At 43.3% G+C, this 25,413-nt stretch overlaps 1 protein-coding gene across 2 annotated transcripts; it reads left to right on the top strand.

The window, feature by feature from the left end:
- Nucleotides 1–5,798: 5,798 nt before the first annotated feature.
- aox6 (aldehyde oxidase 6) lies at nucleotides 5,799–24,361 on the top strand. Of its 2 annotated transcripts, XM_024426139.2 has the most exons (31): nucleotides 5,799–6,113; nucleotides 6,400–6,457; nucleotides 7,066–7,162; nucleotides 7,691–7,799; nucleotides 7,875–8,063; nucleotides 8,159–8,239; nucleotides 9,309–9,392; nucleotides 9,728–9,965; nucleotides 10,066–10,217; nucleotides 10,474–10,567; nucleotides 10,679–10,788; nucleotides 10,931–11,115; nucleotides 11,312–11,474; nucleotides 11,590–11,679; nucleotides 12,469–12,638; nucleotides 18,318–18,444; nucleotides 19,696–19,915; nucleotides 20,030–20,154; nucleotides 20,285–20,418; nucleotides 20,562–20,649; nucleotides 20,757–20,843; nucleotides 20,977–21,168; nucleotides 21,492–21,719; nucleotides 21,825–21,920; nucleotides 22,078–22,206; nucleotides 22,366–22,440; nucleotides 22,563–22,615; nucleotides 22,863–22,977; nucleotides 23,128–23,382; nucleotides 23,526–23,693; nucleotides 23,977–24,361. In XM_024426139.2, exons 1-31 carry the CDS (start codon nucleotides 6,060–6,062, stop codon nucleotides 24,028–24,030), a joined length of 4,020 nt encoding a protein of 1,339 aa, XP_024281907.1. In that variant the 5' UTR covers nucleotides 5,799–6,059; the 3' UTR covers nucleotides 24,031–24,361. The 2 variants fall into 2 exon arrangements, with proteins under 2 accessions (XP_024281907.1, XP_042180028.1); XM_042324094.1 differs by lacking the exons at nucleotides 5,799–6,113; nucleotides 7,066–7,162 and having other exon boundaries at nucleotides 6,423–6,457.
- The last annotated feature ends 1,052 nt before the right edge of the window (nucleotides 24,362–25,413 follow it).

The following is a 25,413-nucleotide window of genomic DNA, read 5'->3' on the forward strand; positions in this document are numbered from 1 at the left end:
GCTGTAATTCCTACACCGTTTACCAGATTTGGATGTAAATACCCTCAAATTAAAGGTGAAAGTCTGCACTTTCAGCTCATATTCATTATTTGATTTCAATATGTTGTGGTAGACAGCTAAAATAATAATAACTTGGTCAATGTCCAAATATTTATGGACCTGACTGTATGCTATACTGTAGATGCATTTCTATCCTGCTCTCTCACATGAAAGGGAGGAAAGAAATCCTTCTACAGGACGAGCTTAAGATGTGTTTATTACCACTGCTGCGTAGGTGGTAGCCTGTTTCTCTCCCTCTCGCTCTCCCTGTCTTTGTCAATTATTTCTGATGTGACACTAAAGGAAGGGATGAATAATGAGGAGCTTTTTACTTATGCTCAACGGAAATCCGATTTGCAGGGATGGAATGTAATAGTCGTTCAAAAAAGGGCAGCCGTTCATAAGACGACACAGAAACATGAGAAATGTGGAAGTTGGGAGGGAGGCCCGTGATCGTTTCACATCATTGAAATCGAAGACAAGTGGATTGGAAGAGAATAGACACACACAGCAGTAGAAGGATGCCTGAGGGTGCAGAGAGTATAACCACAGCAACCACCATAAGCTCACCATATGCAGAGAGGTGGGATCCAATAATAACTGATTGACTGCAAATCCAGAGTGTATATGTTTGCATATGGGTGCAATGTGGTCTTCGGGGCAGTAGGCCTATAAGCTTCTGATCCTCAATGTTCTGTCTGTCTTTTCTGTTGGTCCCCTTCATCCTATTGCTGATCATTCCATTGCGAGACATGAAACAAGTGAGCGCACAGGAGCTTCTATTCTAATAACCCTTTCAAATCTACATCGATATAATGCTTCCTACGTTTCACAGTGGTTGTAATTTAACAGGTGGTATCTTGGGTGCTTTTAATATCACTCTCAGCCATTACTGTTTGTGGATCTTCATTCACAGGTAAGATTTTAAGGTATGTGTCAAATTCTATGTCTGGCATGCAGTCACAACAACACAATGCCCTAAAGTGTTCTTTGGACAATTCCCTTTTCTGTCTGAAGGGCACACTTGTGTATCTTTTGTCAAATCAAATTATTTAAAAAAACAACAGAAAGATAACAGAGCTATGTTAAGTAAACAAAGGAAAGTACAGTATCTTGAATGTAGTTGACTGGCGTCATACATCAGGGAAGAGCTTTATGAATGTCAATGAAAGACAAAGTGTTATCGTGATGCCTATATTTTCGCAAAAGCTTCACTCTCTTTGCGGCTCATGAACGATACCATGTTGCTGTGGAGGGGTGAAAGCACGTCGTTTACATCCTACAAGCCCGAAGCCTCACCCAGATTAATTGTACAGCCGAGGACTCTAATTCAGAGGGTAGTATATGTCAAGATTTTGGTGCACTCACACTCAATACGAGTCCCAGAGGGGTTGGAGTGAGGCTGTGAGAGAGAGATTAAATAGTGACTGACTCTAGTAGTGTGAGATGAGATAGTACCCCATAACCCCATGAACTATTATCATTAAGCTATTACCTCTCTGGATAGAGCACTGCACTATGCAGAGTGGTTGGTGGTCCACAATCACGGAAGTGTTTATCAAAACCAACCAACCCGTGCCAAGTAGCTTTCAGTGCCGCCCAGTCTTGACCCCTTCTAATGCGGCTGAGCCTTAAAGCCTCCATCTAAAGCCCCTTTAATATGTGTAAACAGACATTTTGGGCTGTAACTCTGAGATGAGGTGAGCTGGAGTGTATTCGTTAGGCACCAAAACCGACTGAAAGCGGGAGGGACTACCTGAACTTGTCCAATAAGAAATGCTTGTTTTTCGCTTTCCATTGCAAAGCGTTTTGCTACGGCGTTCCCTAATGAACACGACCCTGGATAGCTACTGTACCTACTGCAGCTGGAGCCACTCAGACCCTGCAGGCCAGCCCTACCCACAGCTCACAGGACCAGGCTGTGCAAACACCTGCAGCCCCACATCAAACAGCAACACTCATAGGACGGCCCATGAGAAGGACCTGAGAACTGGGAAAGCCGCAGGGCAACGTCTGGACTTAATTACTAGATCACCCGGATCCTATAGGTCTAATGGGCTTTGCTACTGGTCACCCCTGTTATTCACTTCACCCTCTGATCATGTAGCTTCCAGGCTTTCCCAAGGTGAGATGTTACTTCTCAAGACCAAAGGCTTGGGTTGGGCAGGTAGAACAAGAGCCGCAGCTCTGTAAAGGGCTCTGAGTAGAACTACAGTATGTAGCAGTATGATAGGCACTCCTTCGGGTACACAAAAAGTATCGGCCAGAACTGTTGACGACTTTGTATATTCCAAATATGATCCAGGAACAGATTGTCAATGTGAAGGAATTTTGGGTACGTATGGTATATCAAAAGTTGTCTCACATGGAACTGATACTGCATGTACACCTATAGCAGCTGGTTTCTTCTTGAATGCTTTGATACTCTGGACTGCCAGGTTTATTGAGTTTCTTTGTAGTTTTGATCTTTTCATGGTATATTAAATCTTCAAAGAAATATCCATGCAGGCTTTCCTCTTATTTTTTACATCATACACTCCTGAGCTCTTTGAGTAAATCTAGAAAAAAGCCTGTGATTGAGAAATATTTACCACTCTCTCTCTTTCTCTGTCTTGTCTGATCAGGGTCTCAAAGCACTGGTGCTTTTTTCTCCATCCTTCTCTCTCTCTCTCTTCCCCATCTCAGACAGTGTAAGCGGTCTCTTGCCTGCATGTGAGATTACACTGTGTACAGTGCACATCCTCAGGGCACTTCAGTTCTTATTTAACATGCTCGTACACTGGCTGGCTGCTGCCATTAAACTGTTCTCCTCTGATCTAAATTAATTACAAATGGTCCCTGGCAGTGACCGTTTTGCCTCTTGCTACTTTCTCTCACTTTACAATATCTTCATTCCCTTTCTGACTCAATAACTCAGGGTAGACCTTGAATCCTAGACTTCATAACTGAGAATACGAGCGACAGTTTGAGAGAAAGAGCAAGAGAGAGCGAGTAGTAGAGCACTGCCCAAAGACTCTGTGATTGTAAATGCCACGACTGAGGCCTCTGTTTTGCTTCACTGTTTGCACGCTTTGAAAATAAAGTTCATTCTAACAGCCTTTGCCCCAGCTGAAGCTTTCTAGGTTAGATTTGAGCGAGGGCGGGAAGGGGAACGCTCTCTAGCTAGCCACATGCAAGAGCTTTAATTAGTAAGTAATGCAGATCTGAGGTGCCTTCAATTCGATTGAATGTTTGCTACGTTGCGCAACGTTTTGTGCTGAATGACACGTTTCCCCAAAACGCTCTTGTCCATTCTTGAACAGATTCGAGGTACATTTGCTCCATTTGGTGGGTGTGGCAGGTGTGGCTTGAAACAATGAGTGATGTCTTTAAAGGGCAGCAGCGCATTTTGAACCCCCCAACCCAACGGGTCACTCAGTACAGCACTGCTTCATTTTCATTTCAATGTTCCACTACGTGTTTGCGTACTGAGCGCAGCCCCGATCTGTGTCTCGTTGGATGTGCAGCTGTTTCACCCTGGGAGAGAAGCTAAGACCAGACATGCATGAGTATGTGGTGGAATGGGAAGCAGATGGGGATCTGGAAGGAGTGATGAGGTCATGGAAGGAGGGAACAACTATGCCAGGGTGATAGGTTGTAACATTTCCGCGACACTGACCCACAAGGGCATGACTACAATACAGGGACCTTGTCACGCTATGCCATACACTTGAACAACACTGTCAGCCTGAGAGAAACCGTACATATAGCTTTTAAGTTAGAAAAGTAGATGTTTGAAATGAGGTTGAGTGAGACACAACGGACACAGTGGGCGAGACACAACATGAGAGGTCGAGTACTAATCCCAGTATGCCTATGTATGCTAGGCTAATCCCAGTATGCCTATGTATGCTAGGCTAATCCCAGTATGCCTATGTGTGCTAGGCTAATCCCAGTCATCCCAGAGGAGAGCAGCCTTCCGCAGCCTTACAGCACCAGGCATTAGCAGCACTGTGATGAGCGCTCCAGGAGGCACACTGCCCATGATCAGTCCCCAGCAGGGGGCCAGCAGGGAGCCAGTTGCAGTCTGGGGCTCATCCATAAACATGAAGCGTAGTCCCACTGGGCATCCATGGTGGTGCACCACCACCACTACTCACTCAGCACCCTAAAGTGTCTGCCCTGTCCTTCACCACTTAACATTGCTTTAATGGTTATTTTGATGTAAGTCTGCCCTTCATTTCAACTCCAGAGTTTGGCTGAATAGTAACACCACTGGGGTAAATTCCCCAGTCTGGATTTCTAAGAGGGTTTGCTTCTTAAGTGAGGGAAAGAAACGAAGGAAAGGGGTTTTCAAGTCAAATTCAGAGTCATGTTCTTCACTCAACCTCTTGGTGAAGTCCGACTGACTTAGAAACGAGCGGAGAATTCCAATCCGTCTGACTGTGCTCTAGTCGTCTGAGCATTACATAACTGTGTTCTGCAGTCCCGATCCTATCTTCAAAGTTTGCTGTTGAAACAGCATGTAGGACACCACATTAAACACAGCAGCACGGCTGAAATCGCTCAGATCTCCTAGCTGAGTAACCAAAGACAGAAGCTCGACTGCACTGTATGTACACTGATGTTGTTTTAGTTAGGGTACACCCAGTATCATAATAAAGGAGTAATATCGATGTGAACCCCTTAGGGGAAAAGGGGAAAGCACACTGATGTGGTACCTACCATACCATAACATTATTCTATCTCCCTATTCACACAAGCAACCCAGAAGAAGCTCATATTCAGCTGACATGCTAATTGTATGTACGGTTTGGGGCTTATCTACAGTAAACCCCTGGTACACAAAGTCATGAACTCGACGGGGTCACTTTCATGAATTAATAGATTCATTCATTAATACTCATTTCAGTGTCTTGTCATACAGAATTATTATACACCCTTTTCTTGTGAAAGTGCTCTCGGTGCATTCCTCATAGTCAGTCCCCTGGGACAGGCCTGTCCTACAGAGCAGCAGAGAGGAGAGGGACCTGGCAACGGAACAACAGCCCACAGACAGGAAGCACAGTCTAGGTCAGCCTGTCTGACTGACTGGGAGACAATGTTCTGCTGAAGAGACACACAGAGAGAGAGAGAGAGAGAGAGAGAACAAGGTGACCTGCCAACACCCAAAAAGGCTATCAGTCTTCCTCTGAGAGTGTGGAATTTAGTGCACATGTGCAGAATACATTTAACCCTAACCATGCCACTATGAAATCAAAACAACACTCCACAAACAACATCATGATATTGGAAATTATTTATTCTCAGAAAGAAAATTGCTCAAAAGGCAATTGTTGTATATTATAAATGTCAGCTTTTTATTTATTTTAATTGTACATTTATTTAACTAGGCAAGTCAGTTAAGAACAAAATCTTATTTGCAATGACGGCCTAGGAACAGTGGGTTAACTGCCTTGTTCAGGGCCAAAACGACAGATCTTTACCTTGTTAGCTCGATCCATCAATGTGGTAGCCTAACAAGTGATTAACAGTGATTTTGTTGAGAGGATTTAGGTCGTTTAGGTTGTAGTGCCACCCTCTGGTTAGAAGTTCATAGTTTCATTCTCTTTGGTCAAAATGATGCGAAGAAAACCACATTTAATAGGTTATTTTTCCATTTAGGGCACCTTACGATACCAATATGTCATTCATTGAAATGTATTCATCCTGTATCGGGAAACTATCGGTTAGTGTTGACTTAAGAGGTTTCAACTTTGTTGTTCAACAACATTGACATTGGGAGGTGGAGTCAATTTACAGTAGACTATGCACTCCAAATGTACTCTCTCCTCTTGACTACCGTATCGATTTAAAATCAGTAATTATCAACTGGTTTAGGGGACTGTTGTATATCAACCACTAGGTGAAAAGTTGTACAAAACGGCAGTAAAGCAGCTGAATTTGCTTTCGTCAAGGAGGCGTGTGAGGTGACTGGGGGATTTAGTGAGTAGTCGCAGAAACCCGTCAACACTGGACGTTAATGCGCAAATGAAAGGAAAATGAGTGAGAATAAAGAAACCGATTGCTTGTGTTTCTATGTCAACGGTAAAAAGGTAAATAATTGACTGTAATATTGTATTGTGCATTAGCTGTACGTTGGTTTAAGTTGTAGCACTTTGCGATTATTTTGCACATTGCCTTAACTTTAGCCTACTGCGCACTGTTCCTCTACAAAACTGTCTGCATGGCTGCTCATGTTGTTGACCAATGATTACTTCCCATCGTCTGTGTTTGTACCGAAGATACTGGCTGTAGGCCTCAGGTCTACTCTCTCAGAATGCCCCTCCCAAAAAACTCATGCTATGTGCTTTACACGGTTCCTCTCCTACTTTCAAACAGGTGACCGAAAACAATGCAGACCCAGAGACTATGTTACTGTCTTACCTCCGTGAGAGGTGTATCCTTTCCTTGCTGAAAATGTATAGATGAGAAGTGAAGCACCAACATTGAATTGAGTATTTACATTGAAATGAATAATATAGTGTACTGTTTTTGTCATTGTGATTATACTCTTGTTAATATTTATCCTAAAGAAAAACGGACAGATGTTGTGTAACCTATAGCCAAATTATTGCACAATCAGTATCTTATAAAAAATCCATGCCTTATGGGTAGCCTAGGGTGGTGCACTGATTTTATAAGTGTGTTTTGTTTACCACACAAGCCAGTCCAGACTTTGAGGTGTGAAAATAATGATAAGTCCTATCGGAGATGGTTCCATGGTGCATGTCACTGTGAGTGTGCACTTTCCTTTGATTAGGATTGGCTGTATAATACATCCGTTGAAATCATTTAATGTTATGCTATGTGGACATATGGATACTGATCGATTGTCTAGCCCAAGCAGAGTGTCTCCTCAGTTGGTAACGTTGTGGGTTGAATTTCTGCATTGATCACATACTGAAAAATGAATCCATCGATCACTCACTGTACTGTAAATCACTTTGGATAAAAAATGTCTGAGTGGCATATACTATTATATTCCTTGACGGTGCCTGACTCCAGTGAGGTTGACTGGTACCAAGTACGGATGTGGAGGAGGAGGATGTGGAGCCTGTACTGTCATGGTGTCTCGCTACCAGCCCGGTACCAAGACCATCCTGTATCCATTCATCCCTCAACAAACAGCCATCATTTGGATAAATGATTGACAGATTTTTGATGAACTTTGCACGGTTGATGAATACTATAATTGGCATACTGAGACAGTAACTTTTAAGTAGGCCTTTCCTGTGTGGTGGCAGGTAGCCTAGGGGTTAGAGCGTTGGGCCAGTAACCGAAAGGTTGCTGGATTGAATCCCAGAGCTGACAAGGTAAAACATCTGTCGTTCTGTCCTTGAACAAGGCAGTTAACCAACCCACTGGTAGGGCGTCATTGTACATAAGAATGTGTTCTTAACAGACTTGTCTAGTTAAATAAAAATGAATAAAAAATTAGATGGGCAAAACTATACACTTTTGTATGAAGCGCATAGTGTCACAAGTTGCATGAAAAAAAACAGATGCATGGGCGAATCCAACATTTATCTTTGTGTCTTCAAAGCCCTACTTATGATGTTCTCTATTATACTTGGATGATATATTATGTTCATATTGAAAATGTAAATGCCAGTTTACCTTCACCTACTAGCCATTACTCTGCCAACGCCTGCCTGCTGCCAGTCTGCCAGCTTCAGGGGGCAGCCGTCACCACTGTGGAGGGCATTGGAAACACAAGGACCAGGGTGCACCCAGTACAGGTAGGCCCTACGATGGATGGCTGAAGCTCTCATTCAGTGTGGCTGACTGGATTATATGCTTGTGTGTGCTTGCAGGAGCGTATAGCCAAGGCCCACGGGTCTCAGTGTGGGTTCTGTACTCCAGGCATGGTGATGTCCATGTACACTTTACTGAGGAACAAACCACAGCCCAACATGGAGGACATCACAGTGGCACTTGGTGGCAATTTGTGCCGGTGCACAGGATATCGTCCCATTGTTGATGGCTGCAAGACTTTTAGTCCGGTATAAATGATATTGCACATAACAGACACATGCATTGCATTTGTATTTACTGTCTGTAAAGTGAATGAATAATCCGTCCTGTTATCCATCATTAGGAATCCAACTGTTGTCAAGCCAATGGTAATGGTGCTGGATGTTGTGTGAATGGAGATTCGCCTCCGGAGAGATCAGAGAATGTGAGTGACTCTTTCTATTCAGGCCATACACGTTTTATTAAATGTTTTAACAGGTTTTCCTTTTTTGAAAAGTGAGGCAAGTGGGCGAATAAACGCAGATAAATAAAGTAGAACCTCTTGTTAAAATGCTATTTTAACCTTAGTTCAACACCTAATCAAGAGATTCTTGCCTGACTTGGTTCAGCCATAGCCCGATAGGAAGTATTTTTTATTTCTTTACTGGAAGCTTGAGGACATTCATTTTTGCTCTAAATCGTGCAACTTAAAAATTACAATTACTTATTTTTTTGTGTGTGTGAAGAGCGGCATCCATTAAACAGTAATATGCAGTTGCTACATCAATTTTTTGGACTTGTAAACGAATGATATGCACCCATTCATTCTTGAAAATCTAACTTATAAATGATCCATGGGCTTAGTTCAGCTGTCGTACCGCATCAGAAACTCCAAATATAAGCTTGTTTTACTCCAATGTTTGTAAACAAAGTAAGGTAAAGAAACACTAGATACCCTCAAAACATGGTTAAAAAGTAACATTTTGATGGATGGTCAGCCCTTGCATCCATTGCTCTGTCTATGCATTGGAGCGTGTTTCTCGAGCCCTGTTCTGCTTTTTACAGAAACGGAGGAAAGCTGCTTTTTATTGCTCTTTTAAACATTACATTTCATTTGTATGGCTTAACTGTATAATATCATTTATAGTCATTGTATTATCGATTCGCACAGCGGTCTTAGGCAGTGCATCTCAGTGCTAGAGGCGTCACTACAGGCCCTGGTTCGATTCCAGGCTGTATCACCACCGGCCGTGACTGGGAGGCGCAGAATTGGCCCAGCGTGGTTAGGGTTTGGCCGGGTTAGGCCGTCATTGTAAATAAGAATTTGCTCTTAACTGACTTGCCTAGTTAAATAAAAGGATATAGTTAAACAAATGTTACCAGCACTAATGATATTGGAAAGTTATAGTTCACAATTCCATGACATTGCTGCATTTCATCCGATTTAACACACTTGTTTTATAAAAAGCGAGATGTGTTTTGTTGGCACACATGACATTGACTGTGTCTTCCAGGAGCCTCCACCACAGCTGTTTGACCAGGAGGACCTCCTCCCTCTGGACCCCACCCAAGATCTCATCTTCCCCCCAGAACTCATAGTAAGGCAGCAGGACTAGTGGCTACTCAATGTACTAGTGGTCAAATGGTGAATTACACAGTTTGATATGCTTTCCCCATATACTGTATGTCACTGTGTAACAGTCAAAAAGTACCATTCTTCAGTCTAAAATAATTTAACTAACAACCTTTACACAAGACAGAATTATTAATTGACACCAAATCGGCGAAATACTGTTATTTTGCTGTAAGAGTTGTCCATTGAATACCTCATAGGTCTTATAGTCTGTAATGTCGTTAAAACAGTCTGTATCCTCGTTAGTCTATGAACTAGCGATATTTATATCCTGACAATCCTCCGTTATTCTCCACTCAGCTGATGGCAGAGATGGAGCCCCAGGTTAGTCAGCTGTTCCGTGGCGAAAGGATGGTGTGGGTCTCCCCTGTGTCTCTGGAGGAACTGATCCAGCTGAAGACCAGTCACCCTCAGGCACCGCTGGTCATGGGCAACACCAACATCGGCCCAGACATCAAGTTCAAAGGTGCCTGGCATCCCATAATAATATCACCCACCAGAGTCCAGGAGCTGTTCGAGGTTACCAAGACTCTGCAAGGTTAGCTCTTTCTGTTCTTATTCTCTCGCTCTCGGGTTCGGTCTCTCTCTCGGTCTCTCTCTCTCTCGGAACTGTTCATGCGTGTCTGTTGTGTCTGTAGGTGTGTGTTTCGGGGCTGGCTGCAGTCTGTCTGTGGTTAAGGCCCTGTTGGAGGGGCTGGTCCAGGAGATTCCTGAGGAGAAGACGGAGATATACAGATCCCTCCTACAGCAGCTGGGGAACCTGGGAGGACAGCAGATACGCAATGTTGCCGTGCGTATGATTAATCTGTTTCTGTCATTCACTATCAGCTTTGTAGCCTGGTCTCAGATTGTAGCCTGGTTTGTCCGGTCTTGTCAGCACCTTTGGTCATTGTTGGCTATATAGCACAAACAGGTCTGGAACCAGGCTAACAGCTGTGCTGCACATTACTGTCCAAATCTCTACGTCTTAACTACCCTCAGGGGATCACTGGTAAACATTTGTTTGACTGTTAAACATATTTATGGTGTGTTTTTGTGTGTGTTAGTCCATAGGAGGCAATATTGTCAGTGCATATCCCAATTCAGACCTGAACCCTGTGTTCGCTGCTGGGAACTGCACACTTAATGTGGTGTCAAAGAGTGAGTTGTCAGTAGTGACCATTTTCATTCATTTCATTTATTCTGCGTCTAATTTAACCATGTTTTGTATTGAATTATTGCAAATCATTGTGTTAATTGGTTCTATTCCAGGGGGAAGAAGAGAAATCCTGCTGAATAAAGATTTCTTTGTGGGGTTTGGAAAAACATCTCTAAAACCGGATGAGATTGTCCTGTCTGTGTTCATACCAGTATCTAGACAGGTACAGTAAGACGCTTGGGAATGGAGAACCTCTTGAGAATCTCACACATTTGACCTCACCAGGAAGAACTCCTGGCCTTGAGGTGAGTTGAATCCTGTGACTGCGTGAACAACGTTTTTCCCAATCTAATGTGTCTTTGCAGGGAGAGTTCATGCGAGCGTTCCGCCAGGCCCCTCGTAAGGAGAACGCCCTGGCCACAGTGACCACTGGGATGAGGGTCATGTTCATAGAGGGTTCCAGCGTGGTCAAGGAGCTGAGTATCTACTACGGCGGTGTAGGGCCGTGCACTGTCAGCGCCACCAAAACATGTGCTGCAGTCATCGGAAGGTACAGAGGGAATTTTTCACAGTTAGCAGGATTTGGTTAATGGGCTATTTTCTTTCGAGGAGAGCTGGCTAACCTGGTTTGTGATTCATATGTTTCCTTGTTATCCTCCTCAGCAATGTTCTTGTTGTGTTACATTATCTGTGTTTTACATCCTTGCATGTTTTGTAACCCCACGTCCAAACACATACCCCTCCAGGAAGTGGGATGAGCAGACGCTGAGTGAAGCCTACACCCAGCTCTTAGATGAGATATCCCTGTCTCCCTCCCACCCCGGTGGGCAGGTGGAGTTCCGCAGGTCCCTAACTCTCAGCCTCCTCTTCAAGTTCAACCTGCAGATGCTGCACAAGCTCTGGGAGATGGTATGGACTGGGTCACTCTTTGCCCCAATTGGTAGCCTACTTGGCAAACTTGAAATTTGGAACTTTTATTTGCTAATGTTTCTCGAAATATAGATATCTTTTTGGCATTGTACAGAATGTGATCCAGGAGGACCTATCAGAAGGGGTCAGCAGTGCAATACGTCCACTACCTAAACAGCTACAGCCCAGCCTACAAGAGTTCCAGGTCTGTTTGATTGGATCTTAGTCGGTTGAATACGAATTTAGCGATTTCACCTACCCCCAACCCGTGACTCTATTCCTCATTGTGCAGTACGTGTGATCTGACAACATGAACAAATGCTCCAAAAACACCCAAATCGTCCTTGTAGAAACGTGATGCAGGTCTTTACATGTTGTACACGTGACATTGTCATTCTGAACGTTATATTCCATTTTGTTGCGACTCGAGCGATACCTCGCCGTCCTTTCTAGCGGCAGGCTATACGGAGAATGGAACAGCTGGATAGGGGAAACAGCTCGAGTCGTCCCGTTTCATGTTTACAGCACCTAAAGAACCTGCATCATTATACTGGGACATTTCGAAAAAGTATGTTTTTTAAAGATTTTTTTTTAGCATTTGTTCATGTTTTTTCAGAGCCTCCATACTGCATAACGAGGATGAGGAAGTGAAGCGCTGGTTGGGGTAAATTGTAAAAATACAGAAAATCATAACAAAAAAGTGTCTGGACCCTTCAATAACATGCGATTTACATCAAAAATGAGAACTTCTCCTTTTTTAAGAACAAATTCTTATTAACAATCATGGTTTGATCATGTTACCCCTTCCTTAATCTCAGTTAACCCAGGACTAAAATCTCGCATCATTTGATCAGTTCACGTATTCTGTCCACGAAAGATTACCCCTGCCTACAAACCAACATTTCCTCTGAGGACAATAAAGTTGGATTGATTGGTCTGGATACAAACACGGTTACATCTCAGGCTGTCATAAAAACATGTGTTTGTTTTGCAGGCTGTGGTGAAAGGCCAGAGTGGTGACGACCCAGTAGGTCGGCCTATCATGCACCGTTCAGCCATCAGCCAGGCTACTGGAGAAGCTGTTTACTGTGATGACATCCCCAAGATGGACGGAGAGCTCCACCTCGTCCTGGTCACCAGCACCAGACCACATGCTAAGATCCTGTAAGTACTGAAGAACATTGCAACGGATTTATGGATAAGTTTCCTCACAAACCACTTTTTTTTAAAGTTCATAACATACTGAGCTCTAGTTTAACAAACCTAAAGCAATTGTAAATCTAAGCACTGGCGGTAGCACTATAGGTCGGGGGGCGGGGTCAGAAATATTTGTGCTATTTTCACAGCCGGAATTGTGAGCGCATTAGCTAGTGGTGGCACAATGAATAAACAAGTTGTAGGTGTGACGAGGGCTTGGCCACTCACTGGCCTATCAAGGCGTTCCATGGCTTAATACTGCATGCTTTTGTCATGTTCTGTTGGTTATTGGCAGTCTGTGCGGTATCATCAACACTAATTAGGCTGGTGGAACGGAATATTCTCGTCCTAGTCCCCCTTTTATTAAGAAATAAAAACATTTAGAACTTATTTATTAACTTATTGTTCAGAGTTAGAACAATAGAATGCACAAGGTGCAATTAAGACATTTGGTTGTGCGTAAGCTGTTACACAATTAGTCCATGTCAGCTCATTTTCTTTCTTCCAGCGGCCAGCTATCTAAACTTGAAAGCATGGTCAAATTACCGACCTGTGTGGGGTCCATTGATCATCAGTTATCATATTAAAAACTGCAAAAGTTTGCCTCCAACCCATGGCAAAATGTGCTAGAATTCAGAAAATGTGCTGTAAAACTGCACATTTTTCGCTCAGCCCCATGGAAAAAATGCGTAGAATTGCAGCAAAGTTGCTTTAAAACAGCAATATTTTCAGTTTCTGTCCTACGTGGAGTAAAAAAATATTTATTTATTAACACGCATACAAAATAATAAAAGGAGCTGGCCAAAATAATGTGTACTGAACAAAAACATAAACGCAACAACATGTAAAGTGTTGGTCCCAGGTTTCATGAGCTGAAATAAAAGATCTCAGAATCTTTCCATATGCACGAAAAGCTTATTTCTCTTACATTTGTTGCAGAAATGTGTTTACATCCCTGTTAGGGAACATTTCTCCTTTGCCAAGATAATCCATCCACCTGACAGATATGGCATATCAAGAAGCTGATTAAACAGCAAGATCATTATACAGGTGTACCTTGTGCTGGGGACAATAAAAGGCCACTCTAAAATGTGCAGTTTTGTCACAACACAATGCCACAGATGTCTCAAGTTTTGAGGGAGTGTGCAGTTGGCATGCTGACTGCAGGAATGTCCAGCAGAGCTGTTGCCAGAGAATTGAATGTTAATTTCTCTACAATAAGCCACCTCCAACGTCATTTTAGAGAATTGAGTATGTCCAACTGGCCTCACAACCGCAGACCATGTACGGTGGGGCAAAAAGTATTTAGTCAGCCACCAATTGTGCAAGTTCTCCCACTTAAAAAGATGAGGCCTGTACTTTTCATCATAGGTACACTTCAACTATGACAGACAAAATTAGAAAAAAAAATCCAGAAAATCACATTGTAGGATTTTTAATGAATTTATTTGCAAATTATGGTGGAAAAAAACTTTTGTTATTGACCAAATACTTAATCTCAATACTTTGTTATATACCCTTTGTTGGCAATGACAGAGGTCAAACGTTTAGTCTTCACAAGGTTTTCACACACTGTTGCTGGTATTTTGGCCCATTCCTCCATGCAGATCTCCTCTAGAGCAGTGATGTTTTGGGGCTGTTGCTGGGCAACACGGACTTTCAACTCCCTCCAAAGATTTTCTATGGGGTTGAGATCTGGAGACTGGCTAGGCCACTCCAGGACCTTGAAATGCTTCTTACGAAGCCACTCCTTCGTTGCCCGGGCGGTGTGTTTGGGATCATTGTCATGCTGAAAGACCCAGCCATGTTTCATCTTCAATGCCCTTGCTGATGGAAGGAGGTTTTCACTCAAAATCTCACTAAACATGGCCCCATTCATTCTTTCCTTTACACGAATCAGTCGTCCTGGTCCCTTTGCAGAAAACAGCCCCAAAGCATGATGTTTCCACCCCCATGCTTCGCAGTAGGTATGGTGTTCTTTGGATGCAACTCAGCATTCTTTGTCCTCCAAACACGACGAGTTGAGTTTTTACCAAGAAGTTCTGTTTTGGTTTCATCTGACCATATGACATTCTCCCAATCTTCTTCTGGATCATCCAAATGCTCTCTAGCAAACTTCAGACGGGCCTGGACATGTACTGGCTTAAGCAGGGGGACATGTCTGGCACTGCAGGATTTGAGTCCCTGGCGGCGTAGTGTGTTACTGATGGTAGGCTTTGTTACTAAGGTCTCAGGTCTCTGCAGGTCAATCACTAGGTCCCCCCGTGTGGTTCTGGGATTTTTGCTCACCGTACTTGTGATCATTTTGACCCCACGGGGTGAGATCTTGCGTGGAGCCCCAGATCGAGGGAGATTATCAGTGGTCTTGTATGTCTTCCATTTCCTAATAATTGCTCCCACAGTTGATTTCTTCAAACCAAGCTGCTTACCTATTGCAAATTCAGTCTTCCCAGCCTGGTGCAGGTCTACAATTTTGTTTCTGGTGTCCTTGGAAAGCTCTTTGGTCTTGGCCATAGTGGAGTTTGGAGTGTGACTGTTTGAGGTTGTGGACAGGTGTCTTTTATACTGATAACAAGTTCAAACAGGTGCCATTAATACAGGTAACAAGTGGAGGACAGAGGAGCCTCTTAAAGAAGAAGTTACAGGTCTGTGAGAGCCAGAAATCTTGCTTGTTTGTAGGTGACCAAATACTTATTTTTTTACCATAATTTGCAAATAAATTCATAAAAAATCCTACAATGTGATTTTCTGGATTTTTTTTCTCATTATATCTGTCATAGTTGAAGTGTACCTATGATGAAAATTACAGGCCTCTGCTGATGTCAACGTTGTGAACAGAGTGTCTCAGGGTGGCGGTGGGTTATGGTATGGGCAGATATAATCTATGGACAACAAACACAATTGCATTTTATTGATGGCAATTTGAATGCAGAGAGGTACAGTGACGAGATCCTGAGACCCATTGTCTTGCCATTCACCCGCCGCCATCACCTCATGTTTCAGCATTATAATGCACTGCCCCATGTCACTAGGATCTATACACAATTCCTGGAAGCTGAAAATGTTCAAGTTCTTCCTTGGCCTGCATACTCACCAGACATGTCACCCATTGAGCATGTTTGGGATGCTCTGGGTCGGCGTGTACGACAGCATGTTTGAGTTCCTAACAATATCCAGCAACTTCGCACAGCCATTGAAGAGGAGTGGGATAACATTGCACAGGCCACAATCAACAGCCTGATCAACTCTATGCGAAGGATATGAGTTGTGTTGCGTGGGGAAAATGATCACACCAGATACTGACTACTTTTCTGATCTATGTCCCTACCATTTGTTTAAGGTATCTGTGACCAACCGATGCATATCTATATTCTCAATCATATGAAATACATAGATTGATGAATGTAATGAATGTATTTCAATTGACGGATGTCCTTATGTGAACTGTTACTCAGCTTAATTGTTCAATTTTATATTTTTGTTCAGTATAGATAAAACGGATTTCCACTTACTGTTTTGCTGCTCCCGAACTTGATTTTTTAAAATAAAGCTTTGGTGATTAGCTAAAAGTCTATGCCTTTTAAAATAATATTGATTGTTTTAAGATTGTCATACCATGGATTATTTAGCCATTTGATTTAGAATTTTAGGACCCCTGTAGGTATCCCCCCCCCCACCAAAAAAAGTTATATGATAAAATATTGCATTTGGCCTTTAAACATTTATAAGTGGCAACAGACAAAAATGTTACATGTTTTGAAGTGTTTGCCCTAGATCTAGGAGATATACAGTAAGAAATCTCAGGAAATATTTTTGTTTTTGGTACACACAAAACTACCTCCAAAACCAATGTGTTCGTGAGAGAAGCATCTTTCAGTTTAGATTGTAGGCCAAACCGTTTGGACACGAGACGTTTTTGTGAGAAGACCGATTATCGGGGTGTCTCATGGTCTGACAAATACCACTGTAGCTCGGCCACCTTCCGCCGATGAGGAAGGCCGATTTCATAGGCTGATGCGGTGGATTGAGATACAGCCCATGGAAAATATTTTTTTGCATAAAGTGATGGATTTTGTGGGAGATTGACACAAGCGCGTCAATAGACTCTTAAGATTTATTTTAAAGCGGTTTTAGGAGCCAAACCCATTATTAATAATCTTGTCTACTTGGTGAATGGATTGGGCCAGACAAAGACTGCCTTCATTGAGAGGCTGAACTTGGTTTTTAATCTAATGAAACAAAATGGGGAATGTTTCTAATTTGGGGTTTACTGGCACAAAAAACACCTTGTGCCATGGGCACTGTGTCATGGTTGGGTAGGCTCCGCTTCCGTTGTCAAAATGACATACCATAACCAACCGCGTTACTGCTAAGACCAGCTTTCGGTTGGTCTTAAATATATCCCCACCAGCACATACTGAAATTTTGAACTTGTTCACATATTTTAAGGACACAGCTCAGCGAAAGCCACCCCTCCTACCTCAGCACAAGCGAGCTCAGGGTTTGAAAATAAAAGAGCACCGGCTTTAGTAGGGGCGGCAGGTAGCCTGGTGGGTAGGAGCATTGGGCCAGTAACCGAATGGTTGCTGGATCGAATCCCCAAACTGACAAGGTAAAAATCTGTCGTTCTGCCCTTGAGTAAGGCAGTTAACCCACTGTCACCCGGGTGCCAAAGATGTGGATGTCGATTTTAAGTCAGCCCTCGGCACCTCTCTGATTCAGAGGCGTTGGGTTAAATGCGGAAGACACATTTCAGTTGAATGCATTCAGTTGTACAACTGACTAGGTTTCCCCTTTAACAGGTTGAAATTGTCAAAGACCATGTGCTTGACAATTGGGCTGGCTTAATGCTGTTCGAAAATAGAGCCCACTGTGTAGCCTAGGGCTAGCCAACTAGATTCAGCTGCGGGACAATTTTGGGGGGGGGTGTAATTATAATTTGTACTATGCAAATTGACTACAAGTTTATTGGAAAATAGCATAGTAACTTCATACCTTGATTACATTGAGACACGATCACGGCTCTCTTATTTGTGGGATTACTAAATAATTTTTCTAAATTAAAATCATTGTTTGTTTTCCTAAACTTTGGAGGGCCTGCGAGTGATCACTTGCAGGCCGGTTTTGGCCCACGGGCCGCCTACTGTATACCCCTGGTGTAGATCATACAGTGAGCAGAGTCCCAATCATTCATATAATCACCGATACTGCATCTCATTTAATGTGGAATCTTAAGATATTCAGTTGGCTGCACCCTTGCTAAATATTGAATTATAAAAATCCAAATGAACCCTCTATCCACAGCCAACAGTAATAATGGGTTTTATACAGGTTGTATAGAAAACAAAGTATAGACCTTTACTCACACATTCACTATTCATTGGACAGGAAGTGGGCTTCAGAGACACACCAGTGTAGAGAGACCTGGCTATTGTTAACCAGCATGGTGTGTCATGTGGGACTCGATAGGTTGTTATCCTCATTGTTAAATGGGTATACACCACCATAGATCCTTATCTGAATGTCATTCACTGTAAATGAGTAATGGCCATGTAAAATCCTAACCTGTATGAAATGAGCGGTAGTATTGGTTAGTATGTGCATGACTGTCTCTCTACTCACTGTCTTTTTCTCCCCTCCTAACAGAGACATAGATATCAGTGAAGCTCTCCGGGTTCCAGGTGTGGTGGATGTCATCACTTCTAAAGACATCCCAGGGAAGAAGTTTAGGACGTTTACAGGCATAGACGAGGGCATTCTGGCTCAGAATGAGGTATTGTAGTGCTTCATTGAAGAGACACAACCAGAATCGCACATGTCATGTCATATGTGTTGTTGTTTTCATACAGTGTATGATGTAATCAAAGCCTTGTCCAGTGTGTTGTCACACCGGAACTGCTACTTCAGCCACACCTGTTGCTCACAGGTGTGTAAAATCGAGCACACAGCCATGTAATCTCCATAGATTAAAATTAGGCAGTAGAATGGCCTTACTGAAGAGCTCAGTGACTTTCAAAGGGGCCCGTCATGGGATGCCACCTTTCCAGCAAGCCAGTTCTTCAAATTTCTGCCCTGCAAGACCTGCCCCGGTCAACTGTAGGTGCTGTTATTGTGAAGTGGAACGTCTCGGAGCAACAATGGCTCAGCCGCGAAGTGGTAGGCCACACAAGCTCACAGAACGGGACGGCCGAGTGCTAAAGCGCATATCGTGTAAAAAAATAATCTGTCCTTGGTTGCAACACTCACTACCGAGTTCCAACTGCCTCTGGAAGCATCGTCGCCGGGAGCTTCATGAAATGGGTTTCCATGGCCGAGTAGCCGCACACAAGCCTAAGATCACCATACGCAATGCCAAGCGTCGGCTGGAGTGGTGTAAAGCTCGCCGCCATTGGACTCTGGAGCAGTGGAAACACATTCTCTGGAGTGATGAATCACGCTTCACAATCTGGCAGTCCGACGAACGAATTTGGGTATGGTGGATGCCAGGAGAACACTACCTGTCTGAAGGCAAACTGCTAGTTGTAAAGTTTGGTGGAGGAGGAATAATGGCCTTTGGATGTTTTTTTGTGGTTAGTGCTAGGCCTCTTAGTTTCAGTGAAGGGAAATCTTAACGCTACAGCATACAATGACATTCTAGATGATTCTGTGCTTCCAACTTTGTAGCAACAGTTTGGGGAAGGCCCTTTCCTGTTTCAGCATGACAATGCCCCTGTGCACAAAGCAAGGTCTACAGAGAAATGGTTTGACTGGCCTGCACAGATCCCTGACCTCCTCGAAAACCTTTGGGATAAATTGGAACGCCGACTGCGAGCCAGGCCTAATCGCCCAACATCAGTGCCTGACCTCACTAATGCTCTTTTGGCGGAATGGAAGCAAGTCCCCCAACTCCATATTAATGCCCATGATTTTGGAAGGAGATGTTCGACGAGCAGGTGTCCACATACGTTTTGGTCATGTATGAAGGCCATTCTCACACAGATGCATGACTGTTAGTATTAACTATGTTCACAAATGTTATTGCCAGGTGTCATGCGTGGGTCACATGGTGTGTGCAGTGGTGGCTGACAACAGGAAGCAGGCTAAGAGAGGGGCGGCTCTAGTGAAGATCGCCTATGAGGATCTGCCAGGCCCAGTGTTCACTGTTGAGGAGGCTATTGAGAAACAGTCCTTCTTTCTGCCCCAGAGGATGATCGAGCGAGGCAACGTGGATGAGGCTTTTGATAAGGTTGACCATATTTACGAAGGTACAGTATGTGTTAGCTTCGTATGTGTACTAGGTGTGTCCACCTGGTTCCTATCTTGAGTGTTTGTATCGGTGAAGTCTATGTACTGAGCCGTGTTGTGCTCTTTAATCTCAGGGGAGATCCGGCTTGGTGGTCAGGAGCATTTCTACATGGAAACACAGAGCATGGTTGTTGTGCCTTCGGGAGAAGAGAGGGAGCTCAAAGTTTATCTCTCCTGTCAACACCCAACCTATGCCCAGGTACAGTCAACTCTACTCCCTCAATCTCCATTCCTGAGGATAGGAAAATATCAAGTAGTCACTGTTGAAGTGTAAGTCATTACTTCCTAATTGGCAAATGAGATGTTTCATGTCTGTCTTTTTTCTGTAGGAATCCATCGCAGAGACTCTTGGGATTCCCTCCAACAGAGTGTCCTGTCATGTGAAGAGAGTTGGCGGAGCGTTTGGAGGGAAAGTGACCAAAACGTCTATCATAGCCTGCATCACTTCTGTGGCTGCATGGAAGTAAGTAAAATACTTAAAAGAATAACTGACTTGATCCAATGATACATGACTTATTTAACCCAAATGCAATGGTGATCTATAAATCCAAAACATCATTTATGTGTTTGTTTGAATCCCGAGCCTGTTCTGATCCGTCTACCCAGGACTGGTCGGGCCGTGCGTTGTGTTCTGGAGAGAGGAGAGGACATGCTGATCACTGGGGCCCGCCACCCTGTCCTGGGCAAACACAAGGTGCTCCCCCTCTTAAGGCTTTGTGATGTGACTGACTCACAAAGGGAGGCATTTGAGGGATCTTTAAGTGGTACTAGATTTAACTGATAGTGTGTTAATGTCTCCAGGTGGGCTTTATGAACGATGGAAGGATAATAGCTGCTGATCTACATTATTACGCCAACTCTGGAAACACGGCAGATGAGTCTTTGTTGGTGAGTCTCTCTTCCTCTGCCTTTCGCCATTCAATTCTTAACCCCAAGTCCTCCTTGAAAGCTAACACCAGACTCCGTCTCTATGCTTGTCATAGGCAGTGTCTGAGCTCTTTGCCCCCTCCTTTTTCTCCAGGTAATAGAGAAGATTCTCCTTCACCTGGACAATGCGTACAACGTGCCCAACCTTCGCGGTCGCTCGGTGGCGTGTAAGACCAACCTGCCCTCCAACACGGCGTTCCGAGGCTTCGGCGTGCCCCAGAGCATGTTGGTCACTGAGAACATGATCAATGACGTGGCCATGAAGTTGGGCTGCAACGCTGAAGAGGTCAGAGGTCAAGTGTTAGGGGTCCGGGAGGGTAATGGGGACAGGGAGGAAAGCCATAAAAATAGAATCAAGCAAATTACTTTTCTATGATGAAAGAGTGGGAGGTACCAGAGCCTTCTATTGAGGAAAATCAAATTGATATAAACACAAATCTCTGTGGTTAGTCTCGTAACAGACATGCATAAATTAAGTCTGTTTGAAAACTGATGACGTCAGAGATTATTAAGATAGCTGAATATGCTGTAAATGCCTTATAGATTTCATAAAAGTACTGTATACACTTCATAACACGGTTCTCTTAATAGTTTCTCTTTCCTGAGCAGATCCGTGAGATAAACATGTACAAGGAGGTGTCCCTGACACATTACAAGTTTGAGTTTGATCCCAAGAACCTCCTGCGTTGCTGGGATGAATGCAAGGAGAAGTCTGACTACGGCAGCAGACGCAAATCCGTCGCCCAGTTTAACCAGCAGAACCGCTGGAAGAAGAGGGGCATGGCCACGATACCCATTAAGTATGGCATCGCATTCTCAGACGGCTTCCTTAACCAGGTTAGCGTTGCCTTTGCACTGTCAAATTAGTAAATCCAAATTATACATCATGAATCAATAAAATAAAGGTTTGATATTTTCTCTGTGCGTGTGTCTGTGAGACAGGCTGCATCTCTGGTACACATCTACAAGGATGGTTCTGTTCTAGTCAGTCATGGTGGAACTGAGATGGGCCAGGGAATACACACTAAAATGCAACAGGTAGGTAGAGTATTTTCTCACTTAGCTTGACTAGTTGGAGTGAAATAATGATTGTAGTACACATTCTGTACTAACTATAACTATTCCATAAATGGGTACTGCTTCTACTTGGCTTGTATGTACTTTTTACATTCAGTCAATTCATCAATACCTCCAGGTGGCAAGTAGAGAGCTGCACATCCCCGCCTCTCTCATCCACATCACAGAGACCGACACCAGTGCTGTGCCCAACACCTGCCCCTCCGCCGCCTCCTTTGGCACGGATGCCAATGGCATGGCCGTGAAGGTACAGTATTGCCTGGGATCTCCCCAGCTAGCCTGATCCCAGATCAGTTGGTGCAACCAACACCTGATGTGGATATTTTCCTGTTGGCGTGTTAGTATGGATATTCAACCAATCCATCAGTCATATTCAACCGGTCTGTTTTTTTGTCTTGTCCCTAAGGATGCCTGTGAGATCCTGTACCAAAGACTAGAACCTGTCAGGAAACAGAACCCAGAAGGCACCTGGCAGACCTGGGTATTTCATATTGATGTCCACTTCCCATGACAACATCATTATTTAAGTAGAACAGAGGGATATAAATCAGTTCATGAATAGCAACATGGTTCTAAATGACCTGTTTGTGTGCTGGAAAATAGGTGACCTCCGCATTCATCCAAAGGATCAGTCTGTCAGCTACTGGATACTACAGGTAGAGATTCAACATAGATTTCCATGCAGACCTAACGCAGAGGAGTGTTTTGAAGCCTTTCATATGGTCTTTTATTTCACTATTACAGATACAAAACCATTAACTTTTAGGACTGTAGGGCCTATGTGTAAAATATTGCTACTCTTAGCTAATGTGGAAAGATACATGTATAATTGTTTTTAATTACAGTAGATAGCGTTGTGTGTGTGTATAAATGATGTATAACAAACTGCTGACGTTTGTATAGGGGTCATGACCTCTACATGGACTGGGAGAAGCAGGAGGGCCAACCGTATGCCTACTTCACCTACGGTGCCTGCTGCAGTGAGGTGGAGGTCGACTGTCTCACTGGAGACTACAGGGTGACCTCACTTACACAACCAATATCTCTTACATGCTTTTGCTGTTACACACTTTACCTTAGGTACTAGTCAGATGGTCAAATGAAGACATTCACTATTTCATACTATTAAAAATGCACAATTTGACATTTGTTTTCTGCCCATGTCTAGACGGTGAGGACAGACATTGTTATGGATATTGGAAGGAGCATCAACCCCTCAGTAGACATTGGCCAGATTGAGGGCGCTTTCATCCAGGGTTTGGGTCTGTACACACTGGAAGAGCTGAAGTTCTCTCCCTCGGGAGTGTTGTACACACGTGGCCCGTCCCAGTACAAGATCCCTGCTGTCTGTGACATACCACTTCAGTTCAACGTCTACCTGCTTTCAGGCTCTGACAACCCACATGCCATCTACTCATCTAAGGTGAGCGAAGGGTGTGCGCGTGACCAGGGAAAAACTATCGTTAAACTAGTTGTAGCCTTTAATCAAGACCTTTGGCGTCTACAGTAGTCCGTAAAGAATGTTCTTTCGAGTTAATTTGACGATAAAGTAAATATTCTCTACAGGGAATCGGAGAGCCGGTGCTGTTCCTAGGTAGCTCTGTGTTCTTCGCCATTAAAGACGCGGTGGCAGCAGCCCGGGTAGAGGCTGGTATGGTGGGAACCTTTACCCTGAACAGCCCTGCTACCCCAGAGAGGACCTGTCTGGCCTGTAACACCCCCTTTACTCAGAAGGTAAGGCGATGCCACCAGCCAGTCTCAATTCACTCCCTACCCCAACCCATAATGCTTGACCCTAACCCATCAATGTTTGCCAATTTGAATATGGAGTTTTCATACTGCTTCCATCTTACAGATCTGCAAACATAAAGGGAGTTAGGAACAGGAAGGAGTAGGGAGTGAAATGGAACCGGCAAGTCACCAGTTCAATGTACTGTACCTTATTCACGTGGCAGCCATGACTGTTTGAAATCCAACTTAATGCGCGGGAGTAATGTCAGCCATTGTTCTCTTCCAGATTCCAGCCAGCAAACAAGGATCATTCCAACCGTGGGCTTTGAGTATTCCCTGAATTAAAATAATATTCTGACTTGTCAGAGGTATTGATCACTGCCATAAGGAATACTACCTAATCATAGAATGTTACTAACATAGAAATTCTTTATTTAGCTGAATAAGGATCAATAACACTGTATGATTGTAATACTTTAAATATCAAGTTACAGAATAAGACTATGCTTTTGCTGCCAACCTATACTTTGCTTCAAAACTTCTTGCGACTCTCAAATCCGGATCCGGGAACGTAATCATCGCCTCAAACTAATTAGCATAACGCAGCGGACATAAATATCCCTAGAAAATCTTCCTATTCATGAAAATCACAAATGAAATATATTGAGACACAGCTTAGCCTTTTGTTAATCACATTGTCATCTCAGATTTTCAAAATATGCTTTACAGCCAACGCTAGACAAGCATTTGTAAGTTTATCATAGCCTAGCATAGCATTATGCCCTGCTAGCAGCAGGCAACATTTTCACGAAAATAAGAAAAGCAATCAAATTAAATCATTTACCTTTGAAGAACTTTGGATGTTTTCACTCAGGAGACTCCCAGTTAGATAGCAAATGTTCCTTTTTTCCCAAAAGATTATTTTTGTAGGCGAAATAGCTCCGTTTGTTCTTCACGTTTGGCTGAGAAATCGACCGGAAAATGCGGTCACTACAACGCCAAACCTTTTTCCAAACTAGCTCCATAATATCGACTGAAACATGGCAAACGTTGTTTAGAATCAATCCTCAAGGTGTTTTTCACATATCTATTCGATAATATATCCACCGGGACAATTGGTTTCTCATAAGAAGCGATTGGGAAAAATGGCTACTTCTGTACTTTACTCAAGATTTTCTGCGGGAGCCATCATGTGACCACTTGCTCAATGTGGTCCCTTACAGCTATTCTTCAACATAAATGCGTAAAAATACGTCATAATGCTGTAGACACCTTGGGGAATATGTAGAAAGCGTAAGCTCATTCGTAGCCCATTCACAGCCATATAAGGAGTCATTGGCATGCAGCGCTTTCAAAAAATGGGGCACTTCCTGATTGGATTTTTATCTGGTTTCACCTGTAACATCAGTTCTGTTGCACTCACAGACAATATATTTGCAGTTTTGGAAACGTCAGTGTTTTCTATCCAAAGCTGTCAATTATATGCATAGTCGAGCATCTTGTTGTGACAAAATATCCCGTTTAAAATGGGAACGTTTTTCATCCAAAAAATGAAATACTGCCCCCAGAGTTTCAAGAGGTTAATTATTATTATTTTTTTTTAAGTTTGTCTCAAATGAAATTTGATGTAAAAGGTAGGGTTGTCCAATTGTGAATCCATCCAATGCCTTGTATGCCTTTCACTTTCAATAAATTGCATGTTTCTCAACTTGAATACAATGCT

This window comes from Oncorhynchus tshawytscha, linkage group LG07, assembly GCF_018296145.1.
Source record: "Oncorhynchus tshawytscha isolate Ot180627B linkage group LG07, Otsh_v2.0, whole genome shotgun sequence".
NCBI lineage: Eukaryota > Metazoa > Chordata > Actinopteri > Salmoniformes > Salmonidae > Oncorhynchus > Oncorhynchus tshawytscha.